Consider the following 18244-nt stretch of genomic DNA (forward strand, 5'->3'; position numbering starts at 1 on the left):
GGGCTGTATGTGTATTTTCCTCTTTGCACCAAGCTTCCTGTAAACCTGTAGTTTTATTCTTATGCCAGCATCACTGAGTCTGACATTCTTGGTGTCACTTGGTGACCCTTTTGCAAGTGGCACAGCCCAGTGTCATTTCACTGTCCTAAAGGTGCTTCCTCAGAAAGGAGTTACCCCGTCCCCCAATACTTTCTGTTCCCTTACTCTGCTGTATTTTTCTTCATTACTCCTACCTCCCACTGCCTTAACCTGCTGCTCTCTATTTTCCACCTCCTTCCTAGAAGTTCCACAAGAGCAGGAATTTTGCCTCTTTTGTTCACTTCAGGCTCTCCAGGATCCAGAACAGCATGTAATAGGCACTCAGTAAATATTTGTTGTGCTAATGGGGACCCTTGCAGAGTTAAGGCTTCCTTGTTTGTTGAATGAATATAGAGCGAATATTTTATCCACTATTCACCCTAGTGAATCACACAATAATCAGACTTTACGCTGTACAGTTCTCAGGTCCTCCAAGGCATGAATGGACTTGTGGAGCATATCAACTATTATAATAGAAGGAAAATGATTTGTTGGGGGGGGGCTGGGTCAGGTTATTGATGTATAATTTACATACAATTAATTTACCCTTAAAATTTTTAAATTTTTTTAGTATGATTTATTGTCAAATTGGCTTTAATTTACCCCTTTAAAGTGTACAGTTTGATGAGTTTTGATAGATGTATATAGCCACGACCACAATCATGATACAGAAGATCTCCCATCACTCAGTGCTCCTTCTGCCATCTGTTTTCAACCTCCACCCATCACCAGCCTCCACAGATCAAACACGGATCTGAGTTTTGCCCTCATTGCTTCACCTTTTCGGCATGTCTTATAAATGAAGTCATAAAGAGGCAGTTTCTTGTGTCTTGCTTATTCCCTTAGCGTAAGGCTTTTGAGATTCATCCATGCTGTTGTACATATCAGTTGTTTGCTCTTTGTTTATTGCTCAGTAGTATTCCATTTTAATTTATCTGTTAGTTGATGGATATTTGGGTTGTTTTCAGTTTTGGCTATTCCCTATAAGACTTCTGTAAGTGTTCATCCACAAGTCTTTGTGCGAACTTATGCCCTCCTATCTTTGGGGTAAATACCTAGCATGAGATGGCTGAGCTGTATCATAAGTCTGTGTGTAACTTTACAAGAAATTGCCAAGCTGTTTTACAAAGCGTCTGTTCCATTTTACATTCCCACCAACAGTGTATGAGAGTTCCAGTTGTTCCACAGACTTGCTCGTGCTTTAAAATTTTTAAAAATTGTACTACTTCTAGCAGATGTGTATTTCATTGTGGTCTTAATTTGCATTTCTGTACAACTAATGATCTTGAGCATCTTTGCTTATTTGAGAAGGCTATGCTTTAGCAGTCTGCTATATTCTCTGGATACGAATAATGTTCTAATATTAGTGGCATTTGAGGTGAAAATTTCTTTTTTTTTAAGTTTATTTATTTTGAAAGAGTGAGCGAGCAGGGGAGAGGTAGAGAGACAGGGAGAGAGAATCCCAAGCAGGCTTTGTACTGTCAGCGTGAAGCTGACATGGGGCTCTATCTCATGAACCGTGAGATTATGACCTGAGCCGAAACCAAGAGTCGGTCGCTTAACCAACTGAGCCACCCAGGCACTCCAGAAGTGAAAATTCCTTTAAGAAAGTGGTTAAAACTTTGAAAAGCCTCTTCCACTAGGTCCATACTATACAAAAGAAGGTTAGGGTGTGGAAACTATGTTAAATGTTGGCAAAGGGTGGTGGTCTGCCTGAGTGACTGATGATGCGACCCACAGAGAGAGAGAGCACGTAGGACTTGAACATGGAGATTGGCAGAAAGCAGATTCCATGGCTCTACTGACCTTGGTATGGCTCGCTTGGACCTTAGCTAAACCTAGTGTTTGTGGGAAGTAGACCTAGATTTAATTACATTTTCCCGGATGCCCCAGGAGTCGCCTGGGAAAACTCAACAGTCCTTTATGGCCTTGGAGCATGTGGTAGAAGCCTGCTGAACATAGAGCTATCCTCTCTGGGGACAATTTACCGGAATCAGTTAATCAAGCTTGAGAAATCAGTTTACCACAGGCCCAGAAATGCCACCACCCTTACCTTCTGAAACCCTATTTCTCTTGTCCATCTCTTAGTCAATTAATTAAGCAAACATTCCCTGACTGTTTATTGCATGCCAGGTACTAGGGAAAACATCGATGAAGAAAACAGAAGTGGTTCCTGCGGACTCAGAATGAAGGAGAAATACTTCAAGGGAAAAGAGAGGCAGCCCTCGGAGTACCCAGGAGGGCCTCCTAACCCAGGTGTCAGTGCAGGGGAGGTAATCAGGACAGGATCCTGGGCAAGCGGAAGCTACATGGAGACCTAAGGTTGAAGAAGAGTTAGCCAGGCAGACAGTGCTGGGAGAAAGGCTTTTCTGGACAGGGAATATACCAAGAAGTCCTGGCGGTAGGACATTCAGAGCCTGTCAGTAGTTTCTTCTGGGCATGGTTTAGGAGGTGGGGAGCAGTGTGAGAGGGGTGGGAGTCATCAGGGAGACCAGTTAAACTACCACATAGACTGGACTTCCTCCTTAGGGCAGTGGGGAGCTGGCAGAGGGTTCTAAGAGCAGAATGGCACATTTGGATATATGGTTTAATCGAATAATTGCAGCTGCTCCCTGATCAATGGATGGGAGGGGGACAAGACTAGAGGCAGGGAGACCAGTGAAGTGGCTGCCGTGGTCACCCAGGAGTGGGATTGACAGAGTGGCCTATTGACTGGCAGTGATTGTGAAGTAGGACCCTTTCCAGCCAGTAACTGGAAATGTGCATAAGGGCAGAAGCGAGTGTGTGACTGGCTTTGAAACATTGAGAAATCTAGTACATAGTACTGCATTCTTTTTGGTTTTGGTTTGTTTGTTCACTTCCTTGGAAAACTGATGTAGAAATGTCCCTTTGGCTTCAATTACCTGAGCGGAGGGGTTTGGGCATTGCCAAACCCTTCTTTGTGGACAGAATTGCCCCAGCAACGATCACTGTGTTCTGAAGTGGGAAGAGGGAATTATTCAGGAGGCCAGGGCCATGCCAAGGTGGGTGGGGGATTTGGGGGAAGAAGCCTGCCTGCTTGTACCCGGCAAAGCCAGAGCAGAACCTTCATTGCTGCTCTGGGCTACTTCTTGCTAACAACCTTCTCTGCATGTCTCCTGGAGGGTCACTGGGCTCAGAACCCATGTCTGGAGACCCAGAAACTCTCCTTTCAGGAAAGTACTCTCCAGAAAATCTCTTCCTGCCCTTTCTCATCTCATGAACACTCTATTGAGATGTGTCTTCTCTTCCTCTGAGATTTTTCACTGAAGTTTAGGGGACTCTGTGCTATGGTTTGGCTGTGGGGGTCTCTAACATGAGGCTATTCAGGTTTCCAGAAACCCACAATGGATTTGCTAGAAATAATGGAATAGAAATGAATGTTTGGACAGGGTAAAACCATTGCTCTGTTAGGAGGTACCGATAGAACAGAGAAAGATAAGTGGGAAGAAGAGCGCTCATTTCTTTGGCACTTACAATGTGCCATGTACTGTGTTGGGAATTCATTTATATTATCTCATTTAATCATTTGAATATCATGCAAGGTAGGTATTGTCATCTGCATTTTTTGATGAGGAAATTGAAGCTCAGAGAGTATAAAGCCTTGGCCAAGGGCACATAGTTGGGGAGCTGGGGTTGATTCCTATTGGGGCTCTCTCTGCTATGTTAATTGTTTTTAAATTACAATCTTGTATGCTTGCTTTGGCAGCATATATACTAAGATTGGAGTGAAACAGAGATTAGCACGGGCCCTGCACAAGGCTGACATGCAGATTCATGAAGCTTCCATATTAAAAACTAAATAAAATTTAAAAATTAAAATAAATAAATAAATAACTTGTGTTCCAAGCTTCTCATTGTTACCCTGGGGATCTGAAAAGATTCATGTAGCTTCTAAATCAACTAAGTGATTCCTAGAGAGCAGCTTTTGCATGAGAAAAATCTAGCTAATTATTTATTTCAGTATTTCTGGAATGCAAGCCCTATCCTAGGCCACTTACAAAACAATTGGGATGACAGACACGTCTCACAGTGGCATTCTGGCTCTCAGTGCTTGGGAGGTCCGTTGACAGCTTTAAACAATGAATTGCAAACCAATGCAGTGCCAGTATAACTCTTCTTTTTGGGGTGAGAAATTTTGGGGGTCTATGTCCTAGAGGTTTGCTGAGCAAATGATAAAGAAATAGAACCTACAGCTTGAATATTTCAGAGTAACTCCTGATTTGTTGGATTGTCAATGAATGAATTAAAATACATAGTAGTAGGGTCTTTCCTTCTCAGAAACTGAAAACTCCCTCCACTCTCTTCTTTCTCTAGAGGTTTTAAATGCAAGTCCTCATGAAGTGGGCAGCAAAAGGGTAAAAGGTTGACCTTTGCATTGCAATCTCGTTTGGACTCACAGATTTTTTAGTCCAATATTTGGTTTTATATCCACAAGTGGTCACTGCATTAGTTCTTTTTGCCATTTGTTCCTCCCTTGCCTAGTTTCCCACTCCCACCTCTACCTTACTAGGGGCCACAATGATAAACTGAGCTATTTGGAAGTAAAGCTGGTTTCTGGGTTGTGGCAAGAGTTCATGACTATGAAGTGCCAGCAGGACCTAACTTTGACCTGTGTATCCCTCCCTTCTTCCACTTTTCATTTTCTACCCTTTCCCCAACTTTAATTTTAGTCTGACTACTTGGGATTATTCCAGCATTTAATAAATACAGTTGTTGAACGGGCAGCTGGGACACACAGCATGTTGTATCCGCTGCTTATGAGAACCATCCTTTTGCTCAGCAGGGTGAAACAGTCCTCCCGGGAGGTACCTGTGACACCTGATAAGGAGGGGCCAGGCCCTGTGTGCAGGTGCACACAGGTGGAGTAGAGCCAGAGTGTACATATGTCTGGGCAGTGGGAGATTGTTGGTTTCGCAGGTGATGCTCTCCGCCTGCCTCAGCTGACTTGTTTCTCCGTGGGATATTGTTTTCTTTCTACAGACACACAGTACTGGAATTGTCCTCGTCACCTGGGAACCAGGTGTCAATGTTATTTCCTCGGTATTTACTCATAGTCATCTAAAACAACTCCGTGGCTTTCCAGATTGGGAAACTGCTTTACGATGGTGCCGTTTATCATTTGAAGGGCACAGCTATGTGGCCAGATGAAAATGTGGTCGGTAGCGAATTTTAAGAATTAGCATAAATTACTCCAGGTTCAAAGCAAAATTCATAAACGCTGCTACGTTTTATGGGAAGGGAAGCATTTTTCTTAGACAAGTGAGACAGGTGTCTGGGATTCCAGTGTGCCATTTCCAACCTCAGGGTTTTGACCAACCAAGATTGCTCACTTAAGTCTGTTTTCTTTCATAAGTGCGTTTTTCATTCCCAAATGGTCGCACCAACGGAGCTAAAATGATTAGGTTTATAATGACCAGCTTCCAGGCTGCAGCCAGAAAAACCTCCAGAATCCCTGTTTACAGGAGAAACTCTGAAGCCGCAAGTTGGGGACTCAGGGCTTCCTGAGAGTAATTAGGACACTGATCTGGGTTTTGAGGTCCCAGGTGAGGGGGGCTGGTGCAACAGCCCTCACTGGCGTATGGCTTTGCAACAATAACTGATAGCGTTCTCTCCTGCTTTATCTTTCAGTTAATGACCAGCCACAGCGTCCCTGCTGTGAGCTGCTGCTGCTGCCTCCAGAAGCTCCTGAGCCACACACTGGTTGCTGCGGCTGCCGGCTGAGGAAACATGGCTTACTGGCCACAGTTGAGGTTGCTGCTGTGGAAGAACCTCACTTTCAGAAGAAGACAAACAGTAAGCTTGGGTTTCTCTGGGGAGGTTCTCCTCTGCTTTTCTTCATGGTTGTGAGTTGGGGATTGGAGAAGGGAGGAGAGGGAATCCTCTTGGTTTCTTAAAGGGAAAGAATGAATCTGGCCCTGATGAGCACAGGTCCGTGTGGTCCTGATAGAGCCCTACTGCTTATGAGAGAGGGAAGATGTGCGGCCAGGCAGAAATGTCAGCTTTAGTTTGTGCTAGTGGCCAGGCATGAGTTCTGACCCCTGGAATCTGGCACAGAATTGCCTCTGATCATCCCATTCTTTCCTTTTGCTACAGCCTTGGGGCCACCTGGCTGTGAGCACCTGAAGGGCCCTTGTATTTCTGGGAGGTGGGAATGAAGTGAGTTAACAGCCCAGCTCTTAGAGAGAGACGCTGATCTCTTCGTGTCAGTGTGGACTCTCTCAGCTCTGACTGAAAGCCTCAAGGAATATAAAACTGAGATTTGTTTGATTGCTGTGGAGGGTTCTAAGCCATTCACTTCCCAGTTGGGACACAAATTCTTTGCATATCTTGAGAAGATCATCTTTAATGCTCAGGTGAATGGTGTTTTTACACAGAGGAGGGTAAAGGCTGTGAGGCACGGTGAGCTCCCTGGAGCTCAGACATCAGCTCTTTGCTTGTCTATCTCTGATGAACACTCCTGGACACCCTATCTAGTCTCCTGGGCTTAGCTGCACCCCTCTGTAGTTGGCTTCTCAATCTGTTTCCTGCCCTGCCCTTTCTTCTGAGTTCAGAGCCTGAGTCCCCACTGGGTTATCTTAACTAAGCTTAACATGTCTATAACCAAAATGATCATCTTAGACTCAAAAAGCTGTAAGAGACCTTTGAGAGAATTGAATTAGTGTTTCTCAAACCAGAATAATGCTTGGACATTCTTTAAAAGAACAAAAATGTCAAGATTCCCCTTGTGTTCGCGAAACTTATTCTTTTTCTTTAATTAAAAAAATTTTTTTAATTTAACTTATTTTTTTAATTTACATCCAAGTTAGCGTATAGTGCAACAATGATTTCAGGAGTGGATTCCTTAATGCCCCTTACCCATTTAGCCCACCCCCCCTCCCACAACCCCTCCAGCAATCCTCTGTTTGTTCTCCATATTTAAGAGTCTCTTATGTTTTGTCCCCTTCCCTGTTTTTATATTATTTTTTGCTTCCTTTCCCTATGTCCATCTGTTTTGTCTCTTAAAGTCCTCATATGAGTGAAGTCATATGATATTTGTCTTTCTCTGACTCACTGATTTCGCTTAGCATAATACCCTCTAGTTCCATCCACGTAGTTGCAAATGGCAAGATTTCATTCTTTTGGATTGCCGTGTAATACTTCATTGTGTATATATACCACATCTTCTTTATCCATTCATCCATCGATGGACAGTTGGGCTCTTTCCATATTTTGGCTATTGTCCATAGTGCTGCTATAAACATTGGGGTGCATGTGCTCCTTCGAAACAGCATGCCTGTATCCCTTGGATTAATACCTAGTAGTACAGTTGCTGGGTCGTAGGATAGTTCTATTTTTAATTTTTTTGAGGAACCTCCATACTGTTTTCCAGAGTGGCTGCACCAGTTTGCATTCCCACCAGTAGTGCAAAAGAGATCCTCTTTCTCCACATCCTCGCCAACATCTGTTGTTGCCGAATTTCTTCTTTTTTGTGATGTTACTTGTGTACATATGTGAAACAAGGTATACTTACAGGCTATTATACAACCATATGACCTATACATACTTGCAAATTAAATGCAAACAAAATTGTAAAACCAGTACAATTCAAATTAACATCGTTAATGTAGTAAGACAGCTATCATTGTTCAGCTGAAACCAGATTATAAGTAGTAAGGTGAATTTGGTAGTGAATGCTGTAGTGCTGATTCTTTGGAGTTTGGACAGTCTGCATTGCTGTGCTAACGATTCAGTTCTTCAACTGCTTTTCCAGTGACTTGCATTTGATATCATTTGGCGTTCATTTGGTCCAATCTCCTCTTTTATAAATTGCGTCCGCATCTGTTCCTTTTTCATTAGTCTGCTACAATTACATCGGTGCCAACACAATCACAAATACAAATGTAAACCTAGGCTTTGAAATCTTGTGCCAGAAGTAGTTATAAAGTGGGCATTCAGAAGATTCAGATTTTTTAAAAAAATTTTTTTCAATGTTTATTTTATTTTTGAGAGAGAGAGAGACAGACAGAACGTGAGCAGGGGAGAGGCAGAGAGAGAGGGAGACACAGAATCTGAAGCAGACTCCAGGCCCCGAGCTGTCAGCACAGAGCTGGACGCGGGGCTCAAACTCACAAACCGTGAGATCATGACCTGAGCCAAAGTTGGACGCTTAACCGACTGAGCCACCCAGATGCCCCAGGTTCATATACGTTTATTTGAATTTGTTTAGATGACCATTGAAATGAAAACCCAACATGTTTAAAATCCTCACAGAGAACTCCTATTTAATCCCTCATGAATATATGTACTAGTCTGAGAATCACTGATTTATTTTTATGTTATGTTATCTTATGTTATGTTATTTTATTATTATTTTTTCTGCCTCATGTTACAAGTGGGGACCTAAATCCTAAGGTCACTAGTCAGAGAGTAGAAACTAGAATCTATGTATCCTGTCTGTCTTGATTGATGGTAATAGTAATAGTAAAATATAATGTGTTATTTTATAATATAATAAAAGCAAACGCCTAGGATGAGCTTCCATTATTAATTAGATTAATTCTTTAGGACCCCATGAAGTACTGTTATCTCCTTGTGTCGTAGCTGGGGTACTTGAAGTTCAGAGAGAGTCTAAGTAATCTGTCTGAGGTCCATCTACGCTGCTACTCAGGAGTGCATGTAGGTTTCGAGTCTAGATAATCTGACTCCAGAGCTGGTACTCTAAATCATTGTCAGATTGCTTCTCAGTAGCATCATTATTTTTTGTTTTCAGTCTCAAAAACTTGAAGTTTATGGGGCGCCTGGGTGGCGCAGTCGGTTAAGCGTCTGACTTCAGCTAGGTCACGATGTTGCGGTCCGTTAGTTCGAGCCCCACATCGGGCTCTGGGCTGATGGCTCAGAGCCTGGAGCCTGCTTCCAATTCTGTGTCTTCCTCTCTCTCTGCCCCTCCCCCGTTCATGCTCTGTCTCTCTCTGTCCCAAAAATAAATAAACGTTGAAAAAAAAAAACAAAAAAAAAACAAAAAAAAAAAAACCTTGAAGTTTCTGACCTTTTCCTCACCTTTGCTTCTGTTTCTCATGGCTTTTCCCAGGTATTTCCTGGGAAATTTCAAGTCCTGGTATTTCCAAGTCCTATCTGTTCATCACTTATCCTCACTTCTTAACCATTGTGTGCTCCAGGTCCCCTCCTCTTCTCATCCTGATGGCAGCAGCGCACATGATGGGAAACTGTCTTTGCCATAGCATATCCATTAACCACTGAGTGGTGGAAAGAATTGTTTCATCTTAGCAATGAAAGCAGGGCTCAAGGTAGTCCAGTCCACACCTCTCATTTCACACATGAGAACACTGAGACGCAAAGCAGAGGAGGGATTTCCCCAAGCTCAACCAAGGAATCAGGAGCTTGGGGTCTTGGAACAAGATGTGGGATTGGGCCATTCAGACTGGGCCAGCCTCTTCTGGTCTTGAGCTTGTCACTTCTGGTTTAGCACTGCTTCTGGATTTAAAAAGAGGTAAGATTAGGGAGATAGGCAGGCTTAGTCAAAGGCAATTTGTAGCCTTCTGGCAGAGTTTTTGCTGGCGGAAGTAAAGATACAGCATCTGACACAAAAGGGCTTTTCTGGATGGTACACCACAAGCCTGCTAGCTTGCCCTTGCTTCCCTTCCTGAGAGCTCAAGGAAATGTATTTTTCTGAAGCTGAAAAAAAAAAAAAGGCAGTTTATTCCAGGTTATAGATGCTTAGGTTGTCAGAGCTGGAGAGATCTGGGCTGCCCCTAGTACAGTTGATGGATCTGGGATTCCAGGCTGGGGGGCAGGGGTCCAGAGTGGGTCAGTCACAGAAGTAGCACCGGAACCAGTTTCCTGGTGTCCCTGCAGGCTTTTTTTTTTTTTTTTTTTTTTTTTTTTTCCCCCCGGCTGGTTTTGCTTTATCTGCACTAAGGGTTTAATGCCCATGGATCTTAAGTGCTGACTGGTAGCTACTTCCCAATCCACCTGGCTTGGATTTCTGGATGATATTGTTGAGACATGGGGACCTGTCCAGGGTTTTGGTTCCTCTTCGTTAGCTCACAGAGTCAGAACCCACTGCCTACTGGGCAGGGAAAGAAGCTCCATGATTGTTCTTGCCCACAATGTGTGGGATATCATTGCTTGTTTCCCATTTTCTCAGATTCTAGAAATACACACTTAGCTTCAGAGCCTGGTACCTGGGATATGCTTAATAAGTGGTTACTGAAGGAGTAGTAAATGTATTAAATGGGCCATTAGTTTGCAGGTCTCTATGAGGCTCCCCTGCTATAGGGGCCTTGTGTTCTGCTGCTGGGAAGAATATGTAAAAACTGGGCCCTGTGGAAAGTCAACATTTGCCCTTTCCCTCTCTGTCCTTGTTTGCTAATGAATCCTGGGGACCTCTTTGTGCCCCCATTGTCCCCTCACAACAGCCAGCAACCAGGGTTAGCTTTCCGTTGTTTCTGTTGGGCAAAGAATACACCGAGAGTTGCGAAAGTCGAGTGCAAAGCTCAGTTTGGGTCCAAAGTAACGGTTAACTTGTGTGGGTGGCAGTCATTCAGTACAAACAGGGCTTGGGACCGGAAGGGCGAGGGGCTTCAGGGCTCTCAGGATCCTCATCTGGTTTTAGGCTGAGCCAGAGGCCAAGGTCCCATGGAACAGATGGGACACTGTGGCCATCTGGCCTTTCTTTTTTGCTTTTGCTATTAATTTTCTCTATTAGATCTGATTAGTCATGTGCCTGGGAAGATAGGTAATTCTAATTGTCGCAGAGAGTGTAGGTATTTGGACTTTGGTTAACGATAAGGAATAAACTATCAAATAAATAGAAATTAAAACTCCTCATTTAAGAGCCATTAGAAAATTTTCCAGGGTAGATGAAAACTTTCCACATTCCCTCTCCACTTCCAGTTTCAGCTGATACATTTCTTCCTCATCCTTGTTCCTGGCCTGGCAGTGACGGTTCAAATCCGGATAATAATTCTAATTTTTATTTAATTCTAATTCTGTTCTAATTCCAGCTTGGCCACCATATGCCTCAATGGCTAAGGGAAAGTCGTTTCTCTTGAGTTTTAGTTTCGTCTTGTATGGGATGAAGAAAGTTAGAACACGTAGCCATTTATTGTTTCATTGGGATAAATATTGACTGAGCATCCACTACATATGGGACAGTGGACCGGGTGTAGTGGTGGAGCAGACAGATGTGATCCTGGCCCTCGCGGAGCTGACAGTTCAGCGAGTGAAGCAGGTATAAGACACATCACAGAAGTAAAAATATAGTAACAAACTGTGATAGGTGTTAGGAAGAAAATAAATCAGACAGACTTTGGCACTATGTTAGGTTCTACCAGGCCTTGGAAAGGGACTTAATGTAGAATGGAAAGTTATGACATTTAAGCTGAGAGCCCTGAAGTTCAAGTTGGAGAAGATCAGGAGCTCAGAGATTAGGGGCAGCATCATATTCCAGGTAGAGAGACACGTGGTGTGAAGGCTATGGGCCTAACGCATGTTCCCAAGTCAAGGAACAGAAAAGCCAGTGGCACTGGTGGAGTGAATCAAGACCAGCTGGGGAGATGAGTTGGGGGTTGGCAGGGCCAGATCATGCCTGGCCTTGGAGTTGGGGAAGGGCAGTTGAATTTTATTTTATGTGCAGAAGAAGTCCCTGAAGTGGATGGGTCATGATGATGGGAATCAGATCGTGTAGTCCTTGGCCCTGAAGGGACTTGAGTGACCGTAGCCCAAGGAGACCATTGTAATTATTACATGTGTATGTACCATTTTATGTTCTGTTTTCTTCTTTCATTTGATGTAATTTCGTGTATATCTTCTCTTATTTCCAAATAATCTTCATATTTGTAATAATGATTCTTGATACGTAGCCTGCATTTTCTAGTTTTGAAATACTTTTATATCCATTATCTTCTTAAATTTCAAAGCAATTCTGAGAGGAATGCTTTAAAATATGTGTATCATAGGTAAAGAAATACTATAAATTAGCAAGTTAGTAAGAGGGGGATCTTTTGGCCCCAATCTACCATGGCAGATTGCTGTTAATTTTAAGGTAATTCATCAATACAGCTTTTATTTGATAAGTTCATATCCTATTGCCAACTTTTGATGTTTATTTATTAACTATAAGCCTCCATGTCCTCAACTGTAAAGTGGGGACAATAGCAAATGGGGGTCAGTAGAACTGGGTTCAAGTGCTGGTACACTCTCTTACCAGGCTACAGGTGATAACTTCTTCAAACCTTAGTTTCATGGTAATGATTCAACCTGTCTCACAGAGTCATTATGAGAATTAAATATTAGAGATGAGATGTATAAAAATCCCTGGTATATAGTAGGTGCTCACCATTGGCTGTAACTGTTAAAAATCTATAGACCATGAGTTCATTTTACCTCCGTGGAACTAGTTGATGTTTTGTGACCATGCCACTGAATGGGGTCACTTCCCACCTGGGCCACTGCTGTGTCAATGTCATGTGGCCTGTATAGTTGGGCAGAACTAGCAGTTAATCTCAATTCTGCCTTTGTCTCTATGACTTACTCTTCCTTTTCCCCTACTTATATATATTTTTGCCACATATAAAATGGGGACATTAATGGTTCCTACATCACAAGGTTGTTTGGAGACATAAATGAGATCATCCATATGTAATGTGCTTACTATGTACTGGACTCTAAATAAATAAATGGTAGCTACTGTTTATCCTAAATATACAGATGGTAGCTTCAGAGCGCCAAGGGTGATAACCACTGTTTATCTTACTCATACTCTTCACTTATTTTTGTTTTTGTTTTTTTCTGAGTTCATTATTTTTTGAGTTCATTCACAGTTATGCCATTTTTAAAAAGTTTTATTCCTGTTGATATTTGTGAATGATTTTATTTAGCTATAAGCTTGTAAAACATACAATTTTGTGCTCTGCTTTTTTTCACTTAACATTGTATGTTTAATAGTGTCTGTGTTTCATAGATGTGATGACTGCACAATATATTGTCCAGTAGATGTACCATAATTTAATCATTTCCCATTGCTGTGCAGCTAAGTTGTTTCCAATATTTTGTAATTGCAATGCTTCAGTGGCTGAATAACTTCATGTGTACAGCTTTTTGATATTTTAAATTTAGTTCTGTAGGGTGAATTTGTAGGAATACTACTTGGTGAAAGGGGATATTCATATTGCTTTTCCAGAGGGGTCAAATTGATTTGTATTTTCATCTGTATTATTTTATAAATGTCAGTTCATTCTCTTACTCAATGAACATTTTTTAGGTCTTTCTAGGTGGCAGGCTTAGTGAGAAGAAAGTGATAGTGGGAGAGAAACTCTTTTTTAAATAGGGTCCCTCCTGTGCCATGTTCTGATGAAGGCACTGAGTACCTGGGGAACTTCAAGGAGGGGCTTTCAACTTTGATGGTAGAAGAGAGTGAATGTCATTTGAAATCTTGGAGATTTCAATGTGTGTTGCTTCTTTGGGATTATTTAGAGAAATACTAGAAAGATTAGCCACATCTTCGGTCTTGGAGACCCCACACTGACATGTGCTTTTTCCAAAAGACTCATTTGTCTTTTCTTTCCCCCTTAGTGTGCTATCAAATAGTGTAAACTATTCTTTATGGATATATGGTAACAGTGGATTTTTGTTCCATTTGAGAAGTAATACATATACATTATGGAAAATTTAGGAAACACAGGATAGTTTTTTATTTTTAAAATGAAAAAAAAATTTATGTTTTTAAACTTTATTTGGAGAGAGAGAGAGAGGGTATGCTAATGTGCACATGCAGGGGAGGGGCAGAGAGAGAGGGAGAGAAAGTATCCCAAGCAGGCTCCATGCTGTCAGGGCACAGCCTGATGTAGGGCTTGACCCCACAAACCTTGAGATCATGACCCCGAACCATGAGATCATGACCCCAGCTGACATCAAGAGTCGGACATTCAACCAACTGAGCCCCAGCCCCAGCACTGAAAGGTATTTTGAAAAGTCACCCATGTTCTTATCACTCCAAGATAGCCACTGTTATCATCTTTGTATTTCCTTCCAAAAAGAAGATTTAAAAAGAGTTAGTAGGTAACCATAACAAGGTCTCTGGAAATTAAAAATGGGTTATTTAAAATACCAAAATCCAACAACAAATGACAGCAGGAACAGAGAGGTTTTATTAATTATGATGTGTTCACAGTATGGAGTATCAAAGTGGCCATTAAGATCCATATTTTAAGAGAATATTTTATGTCATAAAAGACTTCCATTATGATGTTAAATAAAAAAGAAAAATATAAAATTGCTTTATAAATATAAAATATGCTGTATAATGTCAGTTTTGTAGAGAAAAATATTCATGTATACATAGAAATGGCAAAAAATATTAACAGAAAGCCTTTGTTAGCTCAGTTTTCTAGGGATTATCTTTGGGAAGTAGGATTAAGGGTGATTTGTATTTACTTTTTTCTACTTTTCTGGATTTTTTTTTTTTTTTTGAGAGAGAGAGAGAGAGAGTGAGCGAGTATGAATGGAGTAGGGGTGAAGGGTGAGGAAGAGAGAAAGCATCCCAAGCAGGTTCCATGCCCAGCATGGAGCCCTGTGCTAGGCTTCATCTTATGACCCTGGGATCATGACCTGAGCCAAAATCATGAGTCAGATGCTCAACTGACTGAGCCACCCAGGCACCCCCTCGATTTTTTTTATTTCAAATTTTTCACAATGAAAATATATGTACTTAAAGATCAAGAAAAAAAATCTGTTTAAAAAAAGAAGGGAGGATTTTAGGACAGTGTTCTCTTGGCTTTATGGCTCTGCAGCCACAGTTGTAATTACTCTTAACCACAAGGCCCTGTGACTCTTCTGGGCTCTTTGGTGTTCATCCTAATTAGAACGTTAGAGTCTAGAAATGAAGGGAATAAAAGAGGTGAGAGTCTTTGCGTGAGCACCCCCGGTTCAGTTGAATCATGTCTAATGATTTCCATACTGTCCCTAGACTTATTTATCCCCTGGTAACTCACTGAGGCAGGGTTTTCCTTTAGAGACACCATATTGTTTTCACCAGTGGATCATGCTTACTTGTAAGTTTACTGATCTAACCCACTGGAGAAGATGGTACCCAGACCTTGATGGATGGGGAAGAAGAACTTTGCACTTTTCCCAGCTTTCCAGTCCTGGAGGCACCCAGTTCAATATGGAACTCTGTGTGATTTTCCATTGTGCTTTGGAGACCTTTCTCAGCCCAATGGGGGGCAACTTTGTGTGCATACAAAGGAGCAGAGATGGTGTGTTTAGCACAGCAGGCTGCCTGGCTTTCTCCTTTCAACAAATGGTCCTTACCTACCTGACACTGTCCCAGGGCTGGGAATGCAAAGCTGACTGGAGTGTTTGCCTTCAGGGGGTGCTCATATTGTGGTGAGGAGGCCAGTGATAGATGACTGGCCTGGAGGATAGATGACAGGGGCTGGAGGAAAAGGCTCTGGGAGGAATATGCACTGGTTACTATTACAGGAGAAGGGCTTCTAAGATCAGTCTGAGATTTTAGTAAAGGAAATGATGCCTGAGTAAGTCTGTCTTGAAGAATGAATAGTAAGTAGTGAACCAGATGAAGCAGGATAGGAAGCATTTTCCTTTCTTGAGGAGAACACAGAGATATGGAGTAATAGGTTACAACATGAGAACTGTAGACAATTCAGTGTTGTTAAAGCCTGGAGAGTGGTAGGAGAGGCAGGAGATTTGATCAGTTGTTTAATTAACTTTGCTGTGGATTTCCCAAAGCCCAAGAGCATTAGGCACCCATGTTATTTTTTAAATTCACAGCACTCTGTCTTATTTCCCCCCTCAGTGTCAGCTGTTGCTGGAAGTGGCCTGGCCCCTATTTATCTTCCTGATCCTGATCTCTGTTCGGCTGAGCTACCCACCCTATGAACAACATGAATGTAAGTATCTGAGCATCCTGCCTGAGACTCCCCTGGCAAGCAAAATCCAGGTAGTGGACACAGGCTACATTTGACCTGTCCCAAGATGCTATCTTTAGGAAATACCACACATGATTTGGAACAGAAAAGCTTCTAATTTTTTGATAAGGCGTGAACTCAGGAAACCATTTTCAGTCTTAGCGAATGGTGATAACAGTAATTATAATAATAGCCAACATCTGTTTCATCCATTTTAGATCATGAAAGTAAAATAACCTTACCCATAAGTCGGAAAGTGGTGATTAAAAAAGCCTCCTGGGGCAATGCCTTAACTCAACTGTCATCTGGACCCTGCCGGTTTTCTTCATATGCATTACATCTTTACTGCACATTTTGCAAATCATGGAAACATATAATTTTAAGCAGCATTTATATAGAACTGCTCAGATTGACTAATATTCTTTTGTGTGATTGTCATAACAACCTTGTATGATAGACTCCTCACTGTTATCTATTGCTTTAATTTCTTAGTAAGTAAATTGAGGCTCCAAGAAGTGCAGGAACTTGCCCAAGGTCACATATCCCATAAGTAACAGGTGAAATTAAGATCAAATCATCAGACTCCCAATCATGTGTTTGGATGGTGGCCTTTAAAATAGTGAGTGTAGAAAATACAGTAATGGCTAAGAACACAAGCTCTAGATGTCAAGTTACTTGGGTTTGAATCCTGGTTACAATACTAGGCATATCACCTTGGGCAAGTGACTTAGCCTCTCTGTACCTAAGAGAATGACAGCACCTACCCCATGTGGTTGTTGTGTTGTTCTGCAATCACCGTCTTTGTCTCCTGGCTAGGCGTGCTGGATGGACTGACTACAGAAATGCCCCCGTCTAAAGGGTCAATATTTATGTGGGAGGTTTAACTGGGATCTCTGTTCCATTGTTTCCATGACTTTTCCTACCATTAACCAGCTCAACTCACATCCTGTCAGCTCTACAGGCTTGCAGGATACTGTTCCTCTGGGAAGAGATGGGGTTAGGGTCACCTTTTAATTGCGTTCTTGGTCTGGTCCCATCTGTCTCACAGCACATAATGACCGTTATTTACCTGCTAATTTGCTAGCGCATATTATACCTATTGAAGTTAAAAAAACAAAAACATGAAACCACAAAACCTCAAGAACATTCTACCAAATGTCATTTTTCTGATCTCACCAAAAAAGAAAAGAGCATAAAATGAAATCTACGCTCAATTTGTGGGCCAGGGAGGTAATTCTGCTTTTTCTTTTGGTGCCCTGAAGTTCAGTGAATGAATGCATGTTTGATTTTATTGAATCATTACCCTAAGCTTCACTGAAGTACACATTTTAGGGAAAACTCCGCTTTTTCATCTGCTAGGCTATAATCTCTCAGGAATGATCACAAACAGGCAAGATGGTGTAGTAGAACATCTTGCAGACCATCACGCAGACCTTGGCATCAGACAAATTGGGGTTTGTTTGGATCCTTGCTACACTACTTGCTGAGATTGTGCTCTTGGACAAGTTGTGAAATCTTAACCCAGAGCCCTCTGGATGTAGACTATAGATTCTCAGAAATGTGAAGTTCCTATTCTTACAGAAGGTAGGTGAGACTTTAATCCCCCTTTGTGTACTTCTTGCAACCTTACCTCCTGCTCTCACCACCTTCTAGGGACATAGCCAGAAGAACAGAGAGCTCAGATAAAGCTTGCAGAAGTGTCTTTCTCTGGGAATAAAGGATTGGTGTATAACCGTTCCCCATAAATCTTCCCCGATTTGGTCAAGAGCCATTAAGGTCGTAATCACTTCTGTGGGCCCTGGGAGTCCATTATACTATTTGATTGTCCTCCTGTATACCCAGTGCCAAGTCCCCATCCTGCTTTTTTCCCCCCCCACATTGGGGGATACAACCTATAGGAAATGGTCTTTGCTTTACTCCACAAGGATCAGTCTAAAATAACTTTGCCTTCCATTGCCCTGTGTTGCCTGGACCAACATTAACCTGTCTTTGGTGCCAAGTATCTCCAGGAGGTTAAAGAGGAGAATCCCTTGATTCTTCGAGCGTTTGGTTGGGTTACATAAATTTCACCTGCATGAAGAGCAGCTGACTTAGGCAAGGGACCTTGTTTGGTTTTCCTTGAACTATTAACAGGGAGATAAGGAGGTTAACTGAGTAAATGTTCAACAGGCCAGAGTCCCTGTAAAGGTTGGCCACAGTGATCAGATCTTGTCACATCC

At 42.1% G+C, this 18244-nt stretch overlaps 1 protein-coding gene and 1 non-coding gene across 8 annotated transcripts in view; both read left to right on the forward strand.

The window, feature by feature from the left end:
• The window catches only part of ABCA1 (ATP binding cassette subfamily A member 1), a 324881-nt gene that overhangs the window by 207657 nt on the left and 98980 nt on the right, over positions 1-18244 (forward strand). For all 7 annotated transcript variants that reach the window (XM_047829340.1, XM_047829344.1, XM_047829338.1 and 4 more), the window contains 2 exons: positions 5728-5892; positions 15914-16007. In XM_047829340.1, coding sequence (XP_047685296.1) covers positions 5827-5892; positions 15914-16007 — 160 coding nt within the window. In that variant the 5' untranslated portion in view covers positions 5728-5826. The remainder of the gene's footprint in view (positions 1-5727; positions 5893-15913; positions 16008-18244) is intronic.
• LOC125151024 (U6 spliceosomal RNA) lies at positions 3790-3893 on the forward strand. Its single transcript, XR_007146585.1, has one exon. It is a non-coding gene; the product is annotated as a U6 spliceosomal RNA (small nuclear RNA).

This window comes from Prionailurus viverrinus, chromosome D4 (assembly GCF_022837055.1).
Source record: "Prionailurus viverrinus isolate Anna chromosome D4, UM_Priviv_1.0, whole genome shotgun sequence".
In the NCBI taxonomy this organism is placed as follows: domain Eukaryota; kingdom Metazoa; phylum Chordata; class Mammalia; order Carnivora; family Felidae; genus Prionailurus; species Prionailurus viverrinus.